The sequence below is a fragment of the Cherax quadricarinatus genome, chromosome 95, assembly GCF_038502225.1.
Source record: "Cherax quadricarinatus isolate ZL_2023a chromosome 95, ASM3850222v1, whole genome shotgun sequence".
In the NCBI taxonomy this organism is placed as follows: Eukaryota; Metazoa; Arthropoda; class Malacostraca; order Decapoda; family Parastacidae; genus Cherax; species Cherax quadricarinatus.
The window spans coordinates 7,044,137-7,061,938 of NC_091386.1; the positions used below are offsets into that span (position 1 = coordinate 7,044,137).

Consider the following 17,802-nt stretch of genomic DNA (forward strand, 5'->3'; position numbering starts at 1 on the left):
GGGTAGTACCTCCCTGAACGGTTACTATCCAGGAGGGTAGTACCTCCCTGAACGGTTACTATCCAGGTGGGTAGTACGTCCCTGGATGGTTACTATCCAGGTGGGTAGTACCTCCCTGAACGGTTACTATCCAGGAGGGTAGTACCTCCCTGAACGGTTACTATCCAGGTGGGTAGTACCTCCCTGAACGGTTACTATCCAGGTGGGTAGTACCTCCCTGAACGGTTACTATCCAGGTGGGTAGTACCTCCCTGAACGGTTACTATCCAGGAGGGTAGTACCTCCCTGAACGGTTACTATCCAGGTGGGTAGTACCTCCCTGAACGGTTACTATCCAGGAGGGTAGTACCTCCCTGAACGGTTACTATCCAGGTGGGTAGTACGTCCCTGGATGGTTACTATCCAGGTGGGTAGTACCCCCCTGAACGGTTACTATCCAGGAGGGTAGTACCTCCCTGAACGGTTACTATCCAGGTGGGTAGTACCTCCCTGAACGGTTACTATCCAGGTGGGTAGTACGTCCCTGGATGGTTACTATCCAGGTGGGTAGTACCTCCCTGAACGGTTACTATCCAGGTGGGTAGTACGTCCCTGGATGGTTACTATCCAGGTGGGTAGTACCCCCCTGGATGGTTACTATCCAGGTGGGTAGTACGTCCCTGGATGGTTACTATCCAGGTGGGTAGTACGTCCCTGGATGGTTACTATCCAGGTGGGTAGTACGTCCCTGGATGGTTACTATCCAGGTGGGTAGTACCCCCCTGGATGGTTACTATCCAGGTGGGTAGTACGTCCCTGGATGGTTACTATCCAGGTGGGTAGTACGTCCCTGGATGGTTACTATCCAGGTGGGTAGTACGTCCCTGGATGGTTACTATCCAGGTGGGTAGTACGTCCCTGAACGGTTACTATCCAGGTGGGTAGTACGTCCCTGGATGGTTACTATCCAGGTGGGTAGTACCTCCCTGAACGGTTACTATCCAGGTGGGTAGTACGTCCCTGGATGGTTACTATCCAGGTGGGTAGTACCTCCCTGAACGGTTACTATCCAGGTGGGTAGTACGTCCCTGGATGGTTACTATCCAGGTGGGTAGTACCTCCCTGAACGGTTACTATCCAGGTGGGTAGTACATCCCTGGATGGTTACTATCCAGGTGGGTAGTACCCCCCTGGATGGTTACTATCCAGGTGGGTAGTACGTCCCTGGATGGTTACTATCCAGGTGGGTAGTACGTCCCTGGATGGTTACTATCCAGGTGGGTAGTATGTCCCTGGATGGTTACTATCCAGGTGGGTAGTACCCCCCTGGATGGTTACTATCCAGGTGGGTAGTACGTCCCTGGATGGTTACTATCCAGGTGGGTAGTACGTCCCTGGATGGTTACTATCCAGGTGGGTAGTACGTCCCTGGATGGTTACTATCCAGGTGGGTAGTACGTCCCTGAACGGTTACTATCCAGGTGGGTAGTACGTCCCTGGATGGTTACTATCCAGGTGGGTAGTACGTCCCTGGATGGTTACTATCCAGGTGGGTAGTACGTCCCTGGATGGTTACTATCCAGGTGGGTAGTACGTCCCTGGATGGTTACTATCCAGGTGGGTAGTACCTCCCTGAACGGTTACTATCCAGGTGGGTAGTACGTCCCTGGATGGTTACTATCCAGGTGGGTAGTACCTCCCTGAACGGTTACTATCCAGGTGGGTAGTACGTCCCTGGATGGTTACTATCCAGGTGGGTAGTACCCCCCTGGATGGTTACTATCCAGGTGGGTAGTACCCCCCTGGATGGTTACTTCGTACAAATCTTTAATGACTGCCACAGTAATCATAACAATATAAACGATGGTTTACTAATGTTACAAAGCTGATTTATTCACAACACTGCACATCACCTAAGTTACAATTGCTGTATAAGAGTGTATGTACACATATATACATGTAATAATGTTGGTAGAATTACCCACAATATGTAAAGTAAAAGGACACAAGTGCAACTAATGTGACATTTTATTGTGGGAACGTTTCGCTCTCCAGGAGCTTTGTCAAACCGTTATGGTTTGATAAAGTTCCTGGAGTTTACCTGGAGTTTACCTGGAGAGAGTTCCGGGGGTCAACGCCCCCGCGGCCCGGTCTGTGACCAGGCCTCCTGGTGGATCAGAGCCTGATCAACCAGGCTGTTGCTGCTGGCTGCACACAAACCAACGTACGAGCCACAGCCCGGCTGGTCAGGAACTGACTTTAGGTGCTTGTCCAGTGCCAGCTTGAAGACTGCCAGGGGTCTGTTGCTAATCACCCTTATGTGTGCTGGGAGGCAGTTGAACAGTCTCGGGCCCCTGACACTTATTGTATGGTCTCTTAACGTGCTAGTGACACCCCTGCTTTTCATTGGGGGGATGTTGCATCGTCTGCCAAGTCTTTTGCTTTCGTAGTGAGTGATTTTCGTGTGCAAGTTCGGTACTATTCCCTCTAGGATTTTCCAGGTGTATGTAATCATGTATCTCTCCCTCCTGCGTTCCAGGGAATACAGGTTTAGAAACCTCAAGCGCTCCCAGTAATTGAGGTGTTTTATCTCCGTTATGCGAGCCGTGAAAGTTCTCTGTACATTTTCTAGGTCGGCAATGTTGCATCGTCTGCCAAGTCTTTTGCTTTCGTAGAGAGTGATTTTCGTGTGCAAGTTCGGTACTAGTCCCTCTAGGATTTTCCAGGTGTATATAATCATGTATCTCTCCCGCCTGCGAAACGTTGCCACAATAAAAAGTCACATTAGTTGCACTTGTGTCCTTTTACTTTACACATATACACATACAGAGCTAGTCATTATGTCAGGTTAGCACCCTGGAATAATGCCATGATGAAAATCAAAGGCCTACCATAGAGGGAAGGTCTTTTTTCGTCAGTGCATTATGCCGGGTAGCAGCTGTTAGCATGATGTTACGGCCTGCCACCACACTTCACAGTGACTCCTCAGTGCTCAAGTGGCTGCTGTGGTGAGAGGAAGTATTAAACTTTTGTCTCTCATCCGCCCCATCTTTTGTCCGGTGTTCCCTTTGGGTTTGGGGCTATATATGTTTGATTATGGGTAAAAGAAAGTCTTTAACACCTGAAAATATAGCTCATATGTTGTTAGGTAAGACACATATGCAACAGTTAGGTATCTTTATTTTGAAACGTTTCGCCTACACAGTAGGCTTCTTCAGTCGAGTACAGAAAAGTTGATAGAAGCAGAAGATACTTGAAGACGATGTAATCAGTCCATCTGCTTCTATCAAGTTTTCTGTACTTGACTGAAGAAGCCTACTGTGTAGGCGAAACGTTTCATAATAAAGATACCTAACTGTTGCATATGTGTCTTACCTAACAACCTGTCGGTATTTTATACCATTTTAATGTTCATAGCTCATATCATAGGGCTTGACAAAACTGCGCACCAGAAAGAAATAGTGGAGAATGTTGGTGTATGTGAGCGTTCTGTGAGGATCTGGGTGCAGCGTTTCAAGGCTGGTGGCAGTGTCGAGTTACCGTCTGATAAACCTTTGCCACACCTCGGCCTGGCCCCTCGAAGAAGACTTCTGTTCATTGAACATTAAAATGGTATAAAATACCGACAGGTTGTTAGGTAAGACACATATGCAACAGTTAGGTATCTTTATTATGAGGGATTGACCACCTCAAAACTTTAAGGGTGATGGACTGATTACATCGTCTTCAAGTATCTTCTGCTTCTATCAACTTTTCTGTACTTGACTGAAGAAGCCTACTGTGTAGGCGAAACGTTTCATAATAAAGATACCTAACTGTTGCATATGTGTCTTACCTAACAACTTCTGTTCATACCTTAACTGTGTTAAAGAAGCAATTAGAAAGTACACCTATGATAACTGCTAGAGAGTAGAAAGATAAAAACCCCATATCTTCTCTCAGAGGTGTCTGTAAGAACTGTTAACAGATGTGTGTCAGAAATAGGCAACAGTAGTCAACGCCAGGTTAAGAATGGTTTGAAAAACCGACAAGTTGAAGATTGAGACACTTATGCAGCATATGAGAATCTTTATTCAGGAAACGTTTCCTGAATAAAGATTCTCATATGCTGCATAAGTGTCTCAATCTTCAGGTTAAGAAACCAATCCTCTCCAAGTCACAGAAGAAACGTAGGCTGGATTATACAAAGAAATATCTTCACTGGACTCCTCAACAATGGTCTGAAGTACTTTGGAGTGATGAAGCAACCTTCACCATCACCTGTAACCATGGGTGACATGTGTACCGGCCCAGAGGTAGTATGAACCAGTATAATTGGACATAGGTAAGTACTGGTTTTCTAACAGAGTTGTGATGAATGGTTTGAAAAAACCTCCAGGTTGAGGGACTGATTACTTCATTCTCCTCCTCTCCTTACGCCTTCCTCTTTGTATTGGACTGATGAAGCCACTGTGTGGCGAAACGTTTCCTGAATAAAGATTTCCATATGCTGCATAAGTGTCTCAATCTTCAACTTGTCGGTTTTTCAAACCATTCATCACAACTGTCAGACACTGCAGCATCATGGGATCTTGTTACAAAGAATTCTTCAACACTTGTTCAACCTTTGGACGAAGACCTACTTCGACTAGTGGATGGTACCACTATGATCCCGCCTCCATCTGCTTCACGTCACCTCACTACAGTATATAAGCCACGTCTACGGCCCTATACTGTACATTCTACAAGATTGATGGACTGAACACATCGACTCCAGGTTGAGGGACTGATTACCTCATTCTCCTCCTCTCCTTACGCCTTCCTCTTTGTATTGGACTGATGAAGCCACTGTGTGGCGAAACGTTTCCTGAATAAAGATTCCCATATGCTGTTAGGTAAGACACATATGCAACAGTTAGACAACTTTATTCCGAAACGTTTCGCCTACACAGTAGGCTTCTTCAGTCGAATACAGAAAATAGGCAGGAACAGTAGAGATGTGAAGACGATGTAATCAGTCCATCACCCTTGTAGTCGTAGAATTTGAGGTTGTCAGTCCCTCGGCCTGGAGAAGTTCAGTTCCATAGTCATCTCTACTGTTCCTGCCTATTTTCTGTATTCGACTGAAGAAGCCTACTGTGTAGGCGAAACGTTTCGGAATAAAGTTGTCTAACTGTTGCATATGTGTCTTACCTAACAACCTGTCGGTATTGTATACCATTTTGATGTTCATTCCCATATGCTGCATAAGTGTCTCAATCTTCTAACAGAGTTGTAGATGCGTGGAACAGTCTTCCCAGTGGGGTGATAGAGGCTAGGACCTTGGGTAGCTTTAAGAAGAGACTGGACAAATATATGAGTGGGAGGGGCTGGGTTTGATTGGTGTCAAGGGGTACGGGAGTTATTTCTTGAGTAGCTTTAGGTAGATGTCATTTTGATAAGGACCTGCCTCGTATGGGCCAGTAGGCCTTCTGCAGTGTTCCTACTTTCTTATGTTCTTATGTATCCACTAGACCCACGCTTCACCTGTGGGACCACCAAACACCCAGACTCACTCATGGTTCGGGGGTGTTTCAGTGCTCAGAATGTTGGTGAACTCATTGTACTTCCCAAAAACCAGTATATGAACCAGTATAATTACCTGGAGTTATTGCGTGACAATTTACAAGAGGTGTTTGACAAGTGTGGCGCTACGGTTTTCATGCAGGACGGTGCACTGTGTCATACCACCAAATCTGTAGTTCAGTGCCTTAAAGACTGTGAAGTGAGGTTCTTTAATGACTGGCCAGGCAATTCCCCAGACCTAAACTCCTCTTGAGAACCTCTGGTCAATAGTGAAACGAAGTTTACTGGACAAGGATATCAGTTCCATGTTGTTAGGTAAGACACATATGCAACAGTTAGGTATCTTTATTGTGAAACGTTTCGCCTACACAGTAGGCTTCTTCAGTCAAGTACAGAAAAGTTGATAGAAGCAGAAGATACTTGAAGACGATGTAATCAGTCCATCACCCTTAAAGTTTTGAGGTGGTCAGTCCCTCAGTCTGGAGAAGAGCATTGTTCCATAGTATGAAACAATATGGAGAAGAAGTGACAGGATGGAGCTTTTATAGCGCCAAGAGGTGAGACGTAGGCCACTAGGAGAGGTAAGAACTCAGATGTTGAGAGGTCAGGTCCCTCTCAAATCCAGCCTCTCTCACTAGTGGAAGTTGTCGAAGTTGATTGCAGGTCTGTACCAAGATACCCTTGTCGGTATTTTATACCATTTCATATCAGTTCCATCCTGTGGCTGGAGACTGCTCTACATGAGGCATGGAATAATATACCTCCCTAAACCCTCAAGAGTCATCCTACACGGTTGATGGACGCAGCACCAAGTATTAAAACCTTATACTCTATCATTGACTGTGTTTGTATTTTGGTACATGTGGGGGGAGGGGCGGCATAATGCCGTGACTAGCACTGTATATACCAAGAATGAATATACATCACAGCGTGATAGAGACATGACTCGTGGGGTAGACTTGCTAGGCTAGACTTCCTGTTTATTACAGAGAGTAGTAGTAAACAGAGTAAAGTCCGAGGCAGCTACGGTGAAAAGCTCTGTTCCACAAGGCACAGTACTAGCTCCCATCTTGTTCCTCATCCTTATATCCGACATAGACAAGGATGTCAGCCACAGCACCGTGTCTTCCTTTGCAGATGACACCCGAATCTGCATGACAGTGTCTTCCATTGCAGACACTGCAAGGCTCCAGGCGGACATCAACCAAATCTTTCAGTGGGCTGCAGAAAACAATATGAAGTTCAACGATGAGAAATTTCAATTACTCAGATATGGTAAACACGAGGAAATTAAATCTTCATCAGAGTACAAAACAAATTCTGGCCACAAAATAGAGCGAAACACCAACGTCAAAGACCTGGGAGTGATCATGTCGGAGGATCTCACCTTCAAGGACCATAACATTGTATCGATCGCATCTGCTAGAAAAATGACAGGATGGATAATGAGAACCTTCAAAACGAGGGATGCCAAGCCCATGATGACACTCTTCAGGTCACTTGTTCTATGTAGGCTGGAATATTGCTGCACACTAACAGCACCTTACAAGGCAGGTGAAATTGCTGACCTAGAAAATGTACAGAGAACCTTCACGGCTCGCATAACGGAGATAAAACACCTCAATTATTGGGAGCGCTTGAGGTTCCTGAACCTGTATTCCCTGGAACGCAGGAGGGAGAGATACATGATTATATACACCTGGAAAATCCTAGAGGGACTAGTACCGAACTTGCACACGAAAATCACTCACTACGAAAGCAAAAGACTTGGCAGACGATGCACCATCCCCCCAATGAAAAGCAGGGGTGTCACTAGCACGTTAAGAGACCATACAATAAGTGTCAGGGGCCCGAGACTGTTCAACTGCCTCCCAGCACACATAAGGGGGATTACCAACAGACCCCTGGCAGTCTTCAAGCTGGCACTGGACAAGCACCTAAAGTCAGTTCCTGATCAGCCGGGCTGTGGCTCGTACGTTGGTTTGCGTGCAGCCAGCAGTAACAGCCTGGTTGATCAGGCCGCGGGGGCGTTGACCCCCGGAACTCTCTCCAGGTAAACTCCAGGTATCAAAGAACAGGTAGAACTAGTTTTTATTGCCCTCTACCTGCAATCTACCTATAATTTAATAGAAGGGCCAGGTCCCAGACCAGACCTGGGTGATGGTCTGGTCAATCAAGCTGTTAGTACTGGCAGTGTGTAGCCAATAGCACATAGGCCATTTTTATACTTGTATCAAGACTTACACGGCCCACCAGCACTACTACCACAACTCCTACCACAACTACAACTGTTACTACTATTCCTACCACCACTACTGCTACTACTACTATCACCACTACTGCTACCTTCTTCCCCCACCACACCGTATTGTCTTTAGGCCTTCTCTGTTTTTTCTTCTCCCCAACTGTAGCTTGACAATGGTCCAGGATAGACCGACACGTCGTCATAAGGATTCTCAAGTACTGTTTTCCAGTGAATTGTTCCAGCCATGGTATACTTTTTTATTCTGTACACAAACGTCAGCACTAACTCTGGCGATGACAATATATTTAATTTTTTCTGAGGTTAAGGTTCTGAACCCTCAGGCAAGAACCACTACTGGCAACAAGGAGAATCTGCAATATGAGAGAGAGGGAGAGAGAGAGTTGCCCGAGTTTCATGACTGAATTACCGTGACCGGATTGAGAAGTCATTGTTAGGACGAACTTCTGGGTTAAATACGTTCGGAAATGAATGGTGTAAGTGCTCGCTGCGCCAGTAAATCATCTCAGATATGGCCATGTTTGCAGTACTGGAATCTACTTGGCAGCCAGTCTGGGTAGGAAATCCGGGCGGGGTCCCACAACGCATTGAAATTCAGGGCACAACTTCAGCAGAGAGGGCGTCTAGTGGCAGTATTTACACACACAAACCACCCCATCATCTCTCATACCCAGCTAAACGCATGATACACAGCATTATCTGCACCACTGGTGCCTTAACAGAGATGGGATAATCTTTCCATAGCGGTGAGGGTCAGTGCTGGAGCGACCATCAGAGGATCAGAGGTGATTAAGGAGGTAACTGGAAAGGGTAACCGGTAGTTGCGAGGTGGAGAGTAAGTGATGAGCCAGTCAAGGCCTCGGGGCTAGGGAGGAGCTGTGTGTTGCTCTAGCTCAAGGTCTACTGACTCTCTGTATGCGTCTCTTGGAGAGTATAAATTCGTCCAGGAAGCTGCGAATCGACCCCAACAAGGATAACTAGGTGAATACACACACACACACACACACACACACACATACACACACCACATATATAAAAACATAATTTTAAGAGATATAATAGGGCTCCAAAGGTCAGAGAGCAGTAATACCAGTCTCTAAAGCTGAAAATACGGGACAAAGAGTCAGGACTCGACCCCCGTAAATACAAGTCAATGAGTACACAAAGTACTCGAGAGATTGTGGTTGGAAAACGGGTAGTCTGTCAGCTCCTGGACCCGCCTCTTAGCTGCATGCAACCGATTACCTGGAGGTTACCTGGAGGGAGTTCCGGGGGTCAACGCCCCCGCGGCCCGGTCTGTGACCAGGCCTCCTGGTGGATCAGAGCCTGATCAACCAGGCTGTTGCTGCTGGCTGCACGCAAACCAACGTACGAGCCACAGCCCGGCTGATCCGGAACTGACTTTAGGTGCTTGTCCAGTGCCAGCTTGAAGACTGCCAGGGGTCTGTTGGTAATCCCCCTTATGTGTGCTGGGAGGCAGTTGAACAGTCTCGGGCCCCTGACACTTATTGATTATGTAAGTTTTTTTTTACGGCCTTATGGATTCTGTCGTACCTGTCCTTGAAGCTGTGTATGGTGTTACTCTCTACCACCCTAATTCATTTGACTCTTCAATATCCCCATTAAAACTTTCTATGATAATCTCTTTACTGGTTCCTCTTTTCCTTGAGGTCGGGTTGCGAGGTCGGGCTGTGATTTCAGGTTGCGAGGTCGGGCTGTGAGTTCGAGTTGCGAGGTCGGGCTGTGAGTTCGGGTTGCGAGGTCGGGCTGTGAGTTCGGGTTGCGAGGTCGGGCTGTGAGTTCAGGTTGCGAGGTCGGGCTGTGAGAGTTATAAAGCTCTCGGAACTTATTAAAGGTATGTCAGAATTTAGAGTAAGCAAGATGACTCACGAAATCGTAATGATATGATCGCAAACAAACCATACCCCGGGCGGGTTTTGAACCCGCGATCAGAGAGTCATAAAACTCCAGACCGACGCATTAGCCACTGGGCCAGCCAGCTACAACTGAAGCTAGCTATCCCAGTGGCTAACGCCTCTGCTTTTCATCGGGGGAATGTTGCATCTCCTGCCGAGTCTTTTGCTTTCATAGGGAGTGATTTTCGTGTGCAAGTTTGGTAGCAATCCCTCCAGGACCTTCCAAGTGTATATCATCATGTATCTCTCTCGCCTGCATTCCAGGGAATACAAATCAAGGATCTTCAACCGTTCCCAGTAATTTAGGTGCCTTATCGTACTTATGTGTGCCGTGAAAATTCTTTATACATTCTCCAGGTCTGCAATGTCGCCAGCCTTGAAGGGGGCCGTTAGTGTACAGCAATATTCCAGCCTAGAGAGTACAAGCGATTTGAAGAGAATCATCATGGGCTTGGTGTCCCTAGTTTTGAAGGTTCTAATTATCCATCCTATTATTTTCCTGGCAGATGAGGTAAATTCATTGTTGTGGTCTTTGAAGGTGAGATCCTCTGACATTATCACTCCCAGGTCCTTCACGTTACTTTTCCGCTCCATTGTAAGGTTAGAATTTGTCGTATACTCTAACACATTTTTAATTTCTTCAAGTTTCCCATATCTGAGTAGTTGAAATTTCTCCTCGTTGAACTTCATATTGTTTTGAGTGACCCAGTCGAAGATTTGGTTGATGTCCGCTTGGAGTCTCACAGTGTCTTCGATGGAGGTCACTGTCATGGTGATCCAGGTGTCATCCACAAAGGAAGACACAGAGCTATGGCTGACATCCTTGTCTATGTCAGAAATAAGGATGAGGAACAGAATGGGAGCGAGTACTGTGCCTTGTGGAACAGAGCTTTTCACCGTAGCTGCCTCGGACTTTACTCTCTTTACTATTACTCTGTGTTCTATTTGGTTTGGGTAAATATTTTTGTTAGTGGGTTTGGGTTTGAGAAAGACCTGCCTAGTATGGGCCAGTAGGTCTCTTGCAGTGCACTTATGTTCTCATAAAATGTTGAATAAGACATAGGTGCAAGACCTTATTATCTTAATAAAGCTTGATACATTAAGACTGCTGTGTGATATATGGTTTAAAACTGAACAGAACAGGAGTTTGAGGTAAACAATCCCTCAGTGGCTTATATACTGTATGCAGGTGAGGTGCAGCAGTGGTAGGTGGTATCACACTTGACAGATTCAAATGTTGAGGGACTGATTACTTCAAACTCCTCCTGTTCTTCACCATTCTCCTTTGTATTGGACTGATGAAGCCACTGTGTGGCGAAACGTTTCCTCAGTAAAGAAATCTTCACATAATTGTCAGTACACACTACCTCGCCGATGGAATTGACGATTTGCATAATATAATACCTGTTTCACACCGAACTCCCACAACCACTTAAGTACAAGGACTCTCTACCCACAACCACTTAAGTACAAGGACTCTCTACCCACAACCACTTAAGTACAAGGACTCTCTACCTACAACCACTTAAGTACAAGGACTCTCTACCCACAACCACTTAAGTACAAGGACTCTCTACCCACAACCACTTAAGTACAAGGACTCTCTACCCACAACCACTTAAGTACAAGGACTCTCTACCCACAACCACTTAAGTACAAGGACTCTCTACCTACAACCACTTAAGTACAAGGACTCTCTACCCACAACCACTTAAGTACAAGGACTCTCTACCTACAACCACTTAAGTACAAGGACTCTCTACCTACAACCACTTAAGTACAAGGACTCTCTACCTACAACCACTTAAGTACAAGGACTCTCTACCTACAACCACTTAAGTACAAGCACTCTCTACCCACAACCACTTAAGTACAAGGACTCTCTACCTACAACCACTTAAGTACAAGCACTCTCTACCTACAACCACTTAAGTACAAGGACTCTCTACCCACAACCACTTAAGTACAAGCACTCTCTACCCACAACCACTTAAGTACAAGGACTCTCTACCCACAACCACTTAAGTACAAGCACTCTCTACCCACAACCACTTAAGTACAAGCACTCTCTACCCACAACCACTTAAGTACAAGGACTCTCTACCCACAACCACTTAAGTACAAGGACTCTCTACCCACAACCACTTAAGTACAAGGACTCTCTACCCACAACCACTTAAGTACAAGCACTCTCTACCCACAGCCACTTAAGTACAAGCACTCTCTACCCACAACCACTTAAGTACAAGCACTCTCTACCCACAGCCACTTAAGTACAAGCACTCTCTACCCACAACCACTTAAGTACAAGCACTCTCTACCCACAGCCACTTAAGTGCAAGCACTCTCTACCCACAACCACTTAAGTACAAACACTCTCTACCCACAACCACTTAAGTACAAGCACTCTCTACCCACAGCCACTTAAGTGCAAGCACTCTCTACCCACAGCCACTTAAGTGCAAACACTCTCTACCCACAACCACTTAAATACAAGGACTCTCTACCCACAACCACTTAAGTACAAGCACTCTCTACCCACAGCCACTTACTATCCAGGATACTATCCAGCCGGTTACTATCCAGGAGGATAGTACCTCCCTGAACGGTTACTATCCAGGAGGGTAGTACCTCCCTGAACGGTTACTATCCAGGAGGGTAGTACCTCCCTGAACGGTTACTATCCAGGATGGTAGTACCTCCCTGGACGGTTACTATCCAGGAGGGCAGTACCTCCCTGGACGGTTACTATCCAGGAGGGTAGTACCTCCCTGGACGGTTACTATCCAGGAGGGTAGTACCTCCCTGAACGGTTACTATCCAGGAGGGCAGTACCTCCCTGGACGGTTACTATCCAGGAGGGTAGTACCTCCCTGGACGGTTACTATCCAGGAGGGCAGTACCTCCCTGGACGGTTACTATCCAGGAGGGCAGTACCTCCCTGGACGGTTACTATCCAGGAGGGTAGTACCTCCCTGGACGGTTACTATCCAGGAGGGCAGTACCTCCCTGGACGGTTACTATCCAGGAGGGCAGTACCTCCATGGACGGTTACTATCCAGGAGGGCAGTACCTCCCTGGACGGCTACTATCCAGGAGGTTAGTACCTCCCTGGACGGTTACTATCCAGGAGGGCAGTACCTCCCTGAACGGTTACTATCCAGGAGGGCAGTACCTCCCTGGACGGTTACTATCCAGGAGGGTAGTACCTCCCTGGACGGTTACTATCCAGGAGGGCAGTACCTCCCTAAACGGTTACTATCCAGGAGGGTAGTACCTCCCTGGACGGTTACTATCCAGGAGGGTAGTACCTCCCTAAACGGTTACTATCCAGAAGGGCAGTACCTCCCTGAACGGTTACTATCCAGGAGGGTAGTACCTTCCTGGACGGTTACTATCCAGGAGGACAGTACCTCCCTTGACGGTTACTATCCAGGAGGGCAGTACCTCCCTTGACGGTTACTATCCAGGAGGGCAGTACCTCCCTGGAGGACCCACCGTCCATTAAGACTATCACACAGTATACAGACTCACTTGGTTACTTCTTCCAGACACGACATCTCATCCGGGAACTTCAGTAACTCTGGATCTCGTCTCTCAGTTTGCTGGAAAGAAACAATGAATCAAAACTTTATCAAACCAAGACAAATGAATAAACATAAAGGTGGATGGGAGACTCGAACCGTGGTCCCATTAATAACAGGTTGAGCGCTATACCACTGACCTACGGGGCTTCCAATAGGCGAGTTTACATGGATATTAGATATTAAGAAAGGTATATCTAGAAAAGTGCAATAATATGTATATGTAAATAGATACATGAAGGAAATAAAGATAGATGAGACAATGAACAGAGTCACAAACTACTGCACCAGCCAAGGAGTCGAACCCATGGTGTTTTGGCCCGCCTCATGGTGAGAGGAAACGCATGACACTTTAGACCACAAGACCACACAATCCTTAACAATGGTGCATCCAGCCAAGCTAGATGTTGTACCCACCGTCGAAGTACATACGGTGGTGTGGACACCTCTGAGCTAATTTTATCTAGCTTAGCTGGATGCACCATTTTCTCTCACCATGACGCGGGCCAAAACACCATGGGTTCGACTCCTTGGCTAGTGCAGTGATATATATATATATATATATATATATATATATATATATATATATATATATATATATATATATATATATATATATGCGTGTGTATGTGTTTGTGTGTCGTGCCGAATAGGTAAAATTGGTCAGTTAACAAGAATTGATTTAAAATTAAGTCCTTTATAAAAATTTCTCTTATACGTTTAAAGATATATTTTTTATCATTTATGTTAATGTAAAAATTAATAATTTTGTACCAAAAGAACCTTAGAAAACTTACCTAACCTTATTATAACAAGCGTAATTTAATTTAGCTTAATCCAACTAAATATATTTTAGATAAGTTTACAATAATTTAATAATAAACAAAAGCAATGAAATATATTTTTTTTCGTTAGGTTCAGAATGATTTTTGTGAAATTTTTGTATACACGAATTTTTGCTAGCTTTATTCGGCAAGAAGTGTTGCTATTCAAGGTAAAATCGCAGGTTTTACCTATTCGACACGACATATATATATATACATATATATATATATATATATATATATATATATATATATATATATATATATAGAGAGAGAGAGAGAGAGAGAGAGAGAGAGAGACATACCTGTACAACGTAGTGCAGGAGGGTCATCCCAGGCTTGTTTGCTCGTATATCTGTCAACTTCTGCAACGAAGACAGCTTGACACCTGCAGCATTCCCAGCGTAGCCTCCCTGCAACACAACCCTCAGTCTACACCAAACTCACAATGATAACTCGTACTTACACTACGACATTCGCACCAACAAAGTGGAAGGCCTCGGACAGATGGCCAAAAACTCCATCTGTGGGTCTTCATAAGACTAAGACCAGCGTCAGGAAACACTTGTCCTATTTCCTGGCGAATCTGTCATTGTTTTCTTTTCAAAGACCTACCCTTATCACCAGTGCTGAATTCTTAATAGGAAAAACTGATGCCAGGATATCCCCGTAAAGCCAGTGCGTCACCGAGGACTGTCTTATTACCATTGTGGTCCTCCATTCTTGTCCCTAGGATACCACCCACACTAGTCCACTAACATCCAGGTACCTACTTACTGCTAGGTGAACAGGAACAGCAGCTGTAAGGTAACTAACACCCGGGTACCTACTTACTGCTAGGTGAACAGGGACATCAGTGCATCAATCACGTTTTTACACATACTTCCCTCTCAACTTTATCCGAGACTGCAAGAACGGAGTTATGAAAATACTCCAGCAACAACGTGGCCACTGATAAGCCCAGATTTCTAATCCCACTGCCGAATTAGACACGTGCAACACTTGGGTATCTTTATTGTGAAAACGTTTCCCCACACATTGGCTTCTTCAGTCCAATACACAGAACGGTGGAAGATGAGAAGGTTGTGGTAATCAGTCCCTTAGCCTGAGTCCATGTGTTCAGGCTGACGAACTGATCACCTCAACCTCCTTATATCCCACCGTTCTTCTCTGTACTGAACTGAAGATGCCACTAGCTGGCGAAATGTGTCCACAATAACGATTCCCAGTTGTTGCCCAAATCTCTAAGACATTTATACAAAGTACTTACGCTGTTGAGGAAGTTCCCTGCTACGAGGACCATGTAGAGGACCTCCTGTAGGTGCGGGTTAGTGAGGATATCCCTGGCGGCGTAGATGACAGCGTTGATGGAAGGTTCGATCTGGTCCATCGTCGTCTCGAACTCCTCCTTCAGCAGCATGGCTTCGATTCTCAACTTGTACCTATGATAGAACACAGAAAGTAACAGTTGTAGTGTTTGCATTTGAGCTTTGCTTTACCTGTATTAAAACACAGAGAGTGACAGTAGTGTGTTTGGGTAAGATTTTAGCAAGTTTTAGCAGAGACGCTTAGTCAACCAGGAGGCCATAACACCGTATTGTAGAGGAGCATTGTAGTGGTAACAATGGTAGAGTATATACACAGTATGTAAATACAACGCAAAGGGCATTTTAGGACATGTAGCAAACTGCATCGTGTGAGGAAAATGTTTAGCTTCTTAGTCTGAAGACGGTGTCTCTACCTTGCTCGAAAATATCTGGGATATCTCTAAATATTTCAGTGTGAGTTATATCAAGTTTAATTCTTACCGCTAGTGTATGGGTCACTTAATAAGTTAAAGGACGAATAATAAGCACTACAACCACCACTACTACTACTACTACTAGTAATACTACTACTACTACTAATACTGCCACCACAATTACTACTATTACTACCAGCACAACCACTACTACTACGGTCGTGTGTCTTATTTACCCAGGAGGACTGTAGACCTGCTGGCCTACGGTAGCCTATCTTTCTCAGATCTAACATTTCTCATGCATATATATGTCGAAGCTATTTCTTCAAGGTCCCCAATGACTCTACTTAGCAGAATGTTTCGTACATCGCCATCCAGTGGCTTCATCAGTACAAAACCAAGGACATGATGGGAAGACCGTAGAACTCAGTACAAAAGACGTGATATTGAGTCCTTCAGCCTTGGAGTTGGTGACGAGCCTTGAAGACTCTGATTCTCCGTAACTACAGTGCTCTTCACAAGGCTGAGGGACTGATTACCCATCTTTTGCATATAGTTGTACAGTCTTCCCATCATATCCTTGAATTTGTACTGACGAAGTCACTGGATGGCGAAACATCTACAGACAAAGATACCCAGATGTTGCACATGTGTCTAATTCTTTATCTCGTCGGTACTGTATACCGTTCCTGTACAAGAAGTGAGACAAAACAGGAAGCCAGACTCACTGTGGCACAGCCAGCAGCATCAACAGGAACTTTTCAGCGCTGGCCAGCTTGCTGCGGTCCCCGTCAAAGTTCTTCAGCATCTCCATCTCGTCGGCCTCCGGGAGGATCTTCAGGAGACCTCGTAGTTTCTCTGCGCCGATGTCGCTGTGTTCTCCGTTACGGATCATCTCCATAATCTCCTCGTTGCTTCTGTGGGATCACCAGCGTACAGATGGAGAGGATGTAACAAGAGTGAAGGGGAGGATAAACAAAGAGATGGAAGAGAAACCTAGTGAAACAGGACGAGGAAAGAGTGATGTGAGATAAAGATATTGAGTAATATATAACGTTGATGGAAGGCGCACACACACACACACACACACACACACACACACACACACACACACACACGCACACACACACACACACACACATCAAAACGATAATTTTACTTACACTCTGAACTGCTTGAGAAATATATTAACGTTGAGAGACCTCTTACCATCCAGTAAGTTAATCTGTAACAGAAGAGTTACAAGCTGTCAACACTTCTTGGTTAATATCCTGATCAATCAAGCTGTTGATGCTAGCAGCATGCACTCCAACATAGACACCACAGCCTGGCTAATCAGGAACTGATTAGAGTAACTTATCAAATTAAGTTACGGGATAATTGCAAACTTGTGAGTCAAAAGAATTTTCTGAGAAAGACAAAGATGGCCTTTCTAAGGACGAATTATTTCTCCAGATATCAAAAGAGTCTTCTCAAATTTATGAACCCAAGAAGGAACACTGCAGCAGGCCTACTGGCCTATGCGAGGCAGATCCAATTCTCCCACCGGACTTGACCTGGTGAGGTCACACACGTCACTTAAAGGAGCAGCACTGCATCCGACCTAGTAGCACAAGCTAGTCAGGTCGAACTCGTTTTCATATAAATATTAAATGCATTAAGGTCACAGTAACCAGGTCACAATATACAAATTGTGAATTTATTTCAAGATTTTTGACGCCAAGAAAATATAACAAGACTTACTGACTTTCTTTCACAATGGTTATTTTGCATACATATTAAAGACCGGGGTTGAGCTCTAGTGCAAACTGTGGGGACCCACAGCCTCGGAGATATATATTAAGGGAAAAATATCCAGGAAAAATATTTAAATCTCTCCCTGAGGACGAAGGAATGTTAGACTTCTGTGTCACCTCGTCTTGCATAAATCTAAGCAATATGTATAGCGTAA

The 17,802-nt window shown here is 45.2% G+C and overlaps 1 protein-coding gene across 1 annotated transcript in view; it reads right to left on the bottom strand.

The window, feature by feature from the left end:
* The window catches only part of LOC128703878 (uncharacterized), a gene marked incomplete in the record, with an annotated part of 119,478 nt that overhangs the window by 26,164 nt on the left and 75,512 nt on the right, over window positions 1-17,802 (bottom strand). Inside the window, 5 exon segments of the mRNA XM_070104936.1 lie at window positions 13,237-13,307; window positions 14,416-14,523; window positions 15,381-15,552; window positions 16,580-16,768; window positions 17,015-17,076. Of these exon segments, the coding sequence (XP_069961037.1) occupies window positions 13,237-13,307; window positions 14,416-14,523; window positions 15,381-15,552; window positions 16,580-16,768; window positions 17,015-17,076 (602 nt within the window).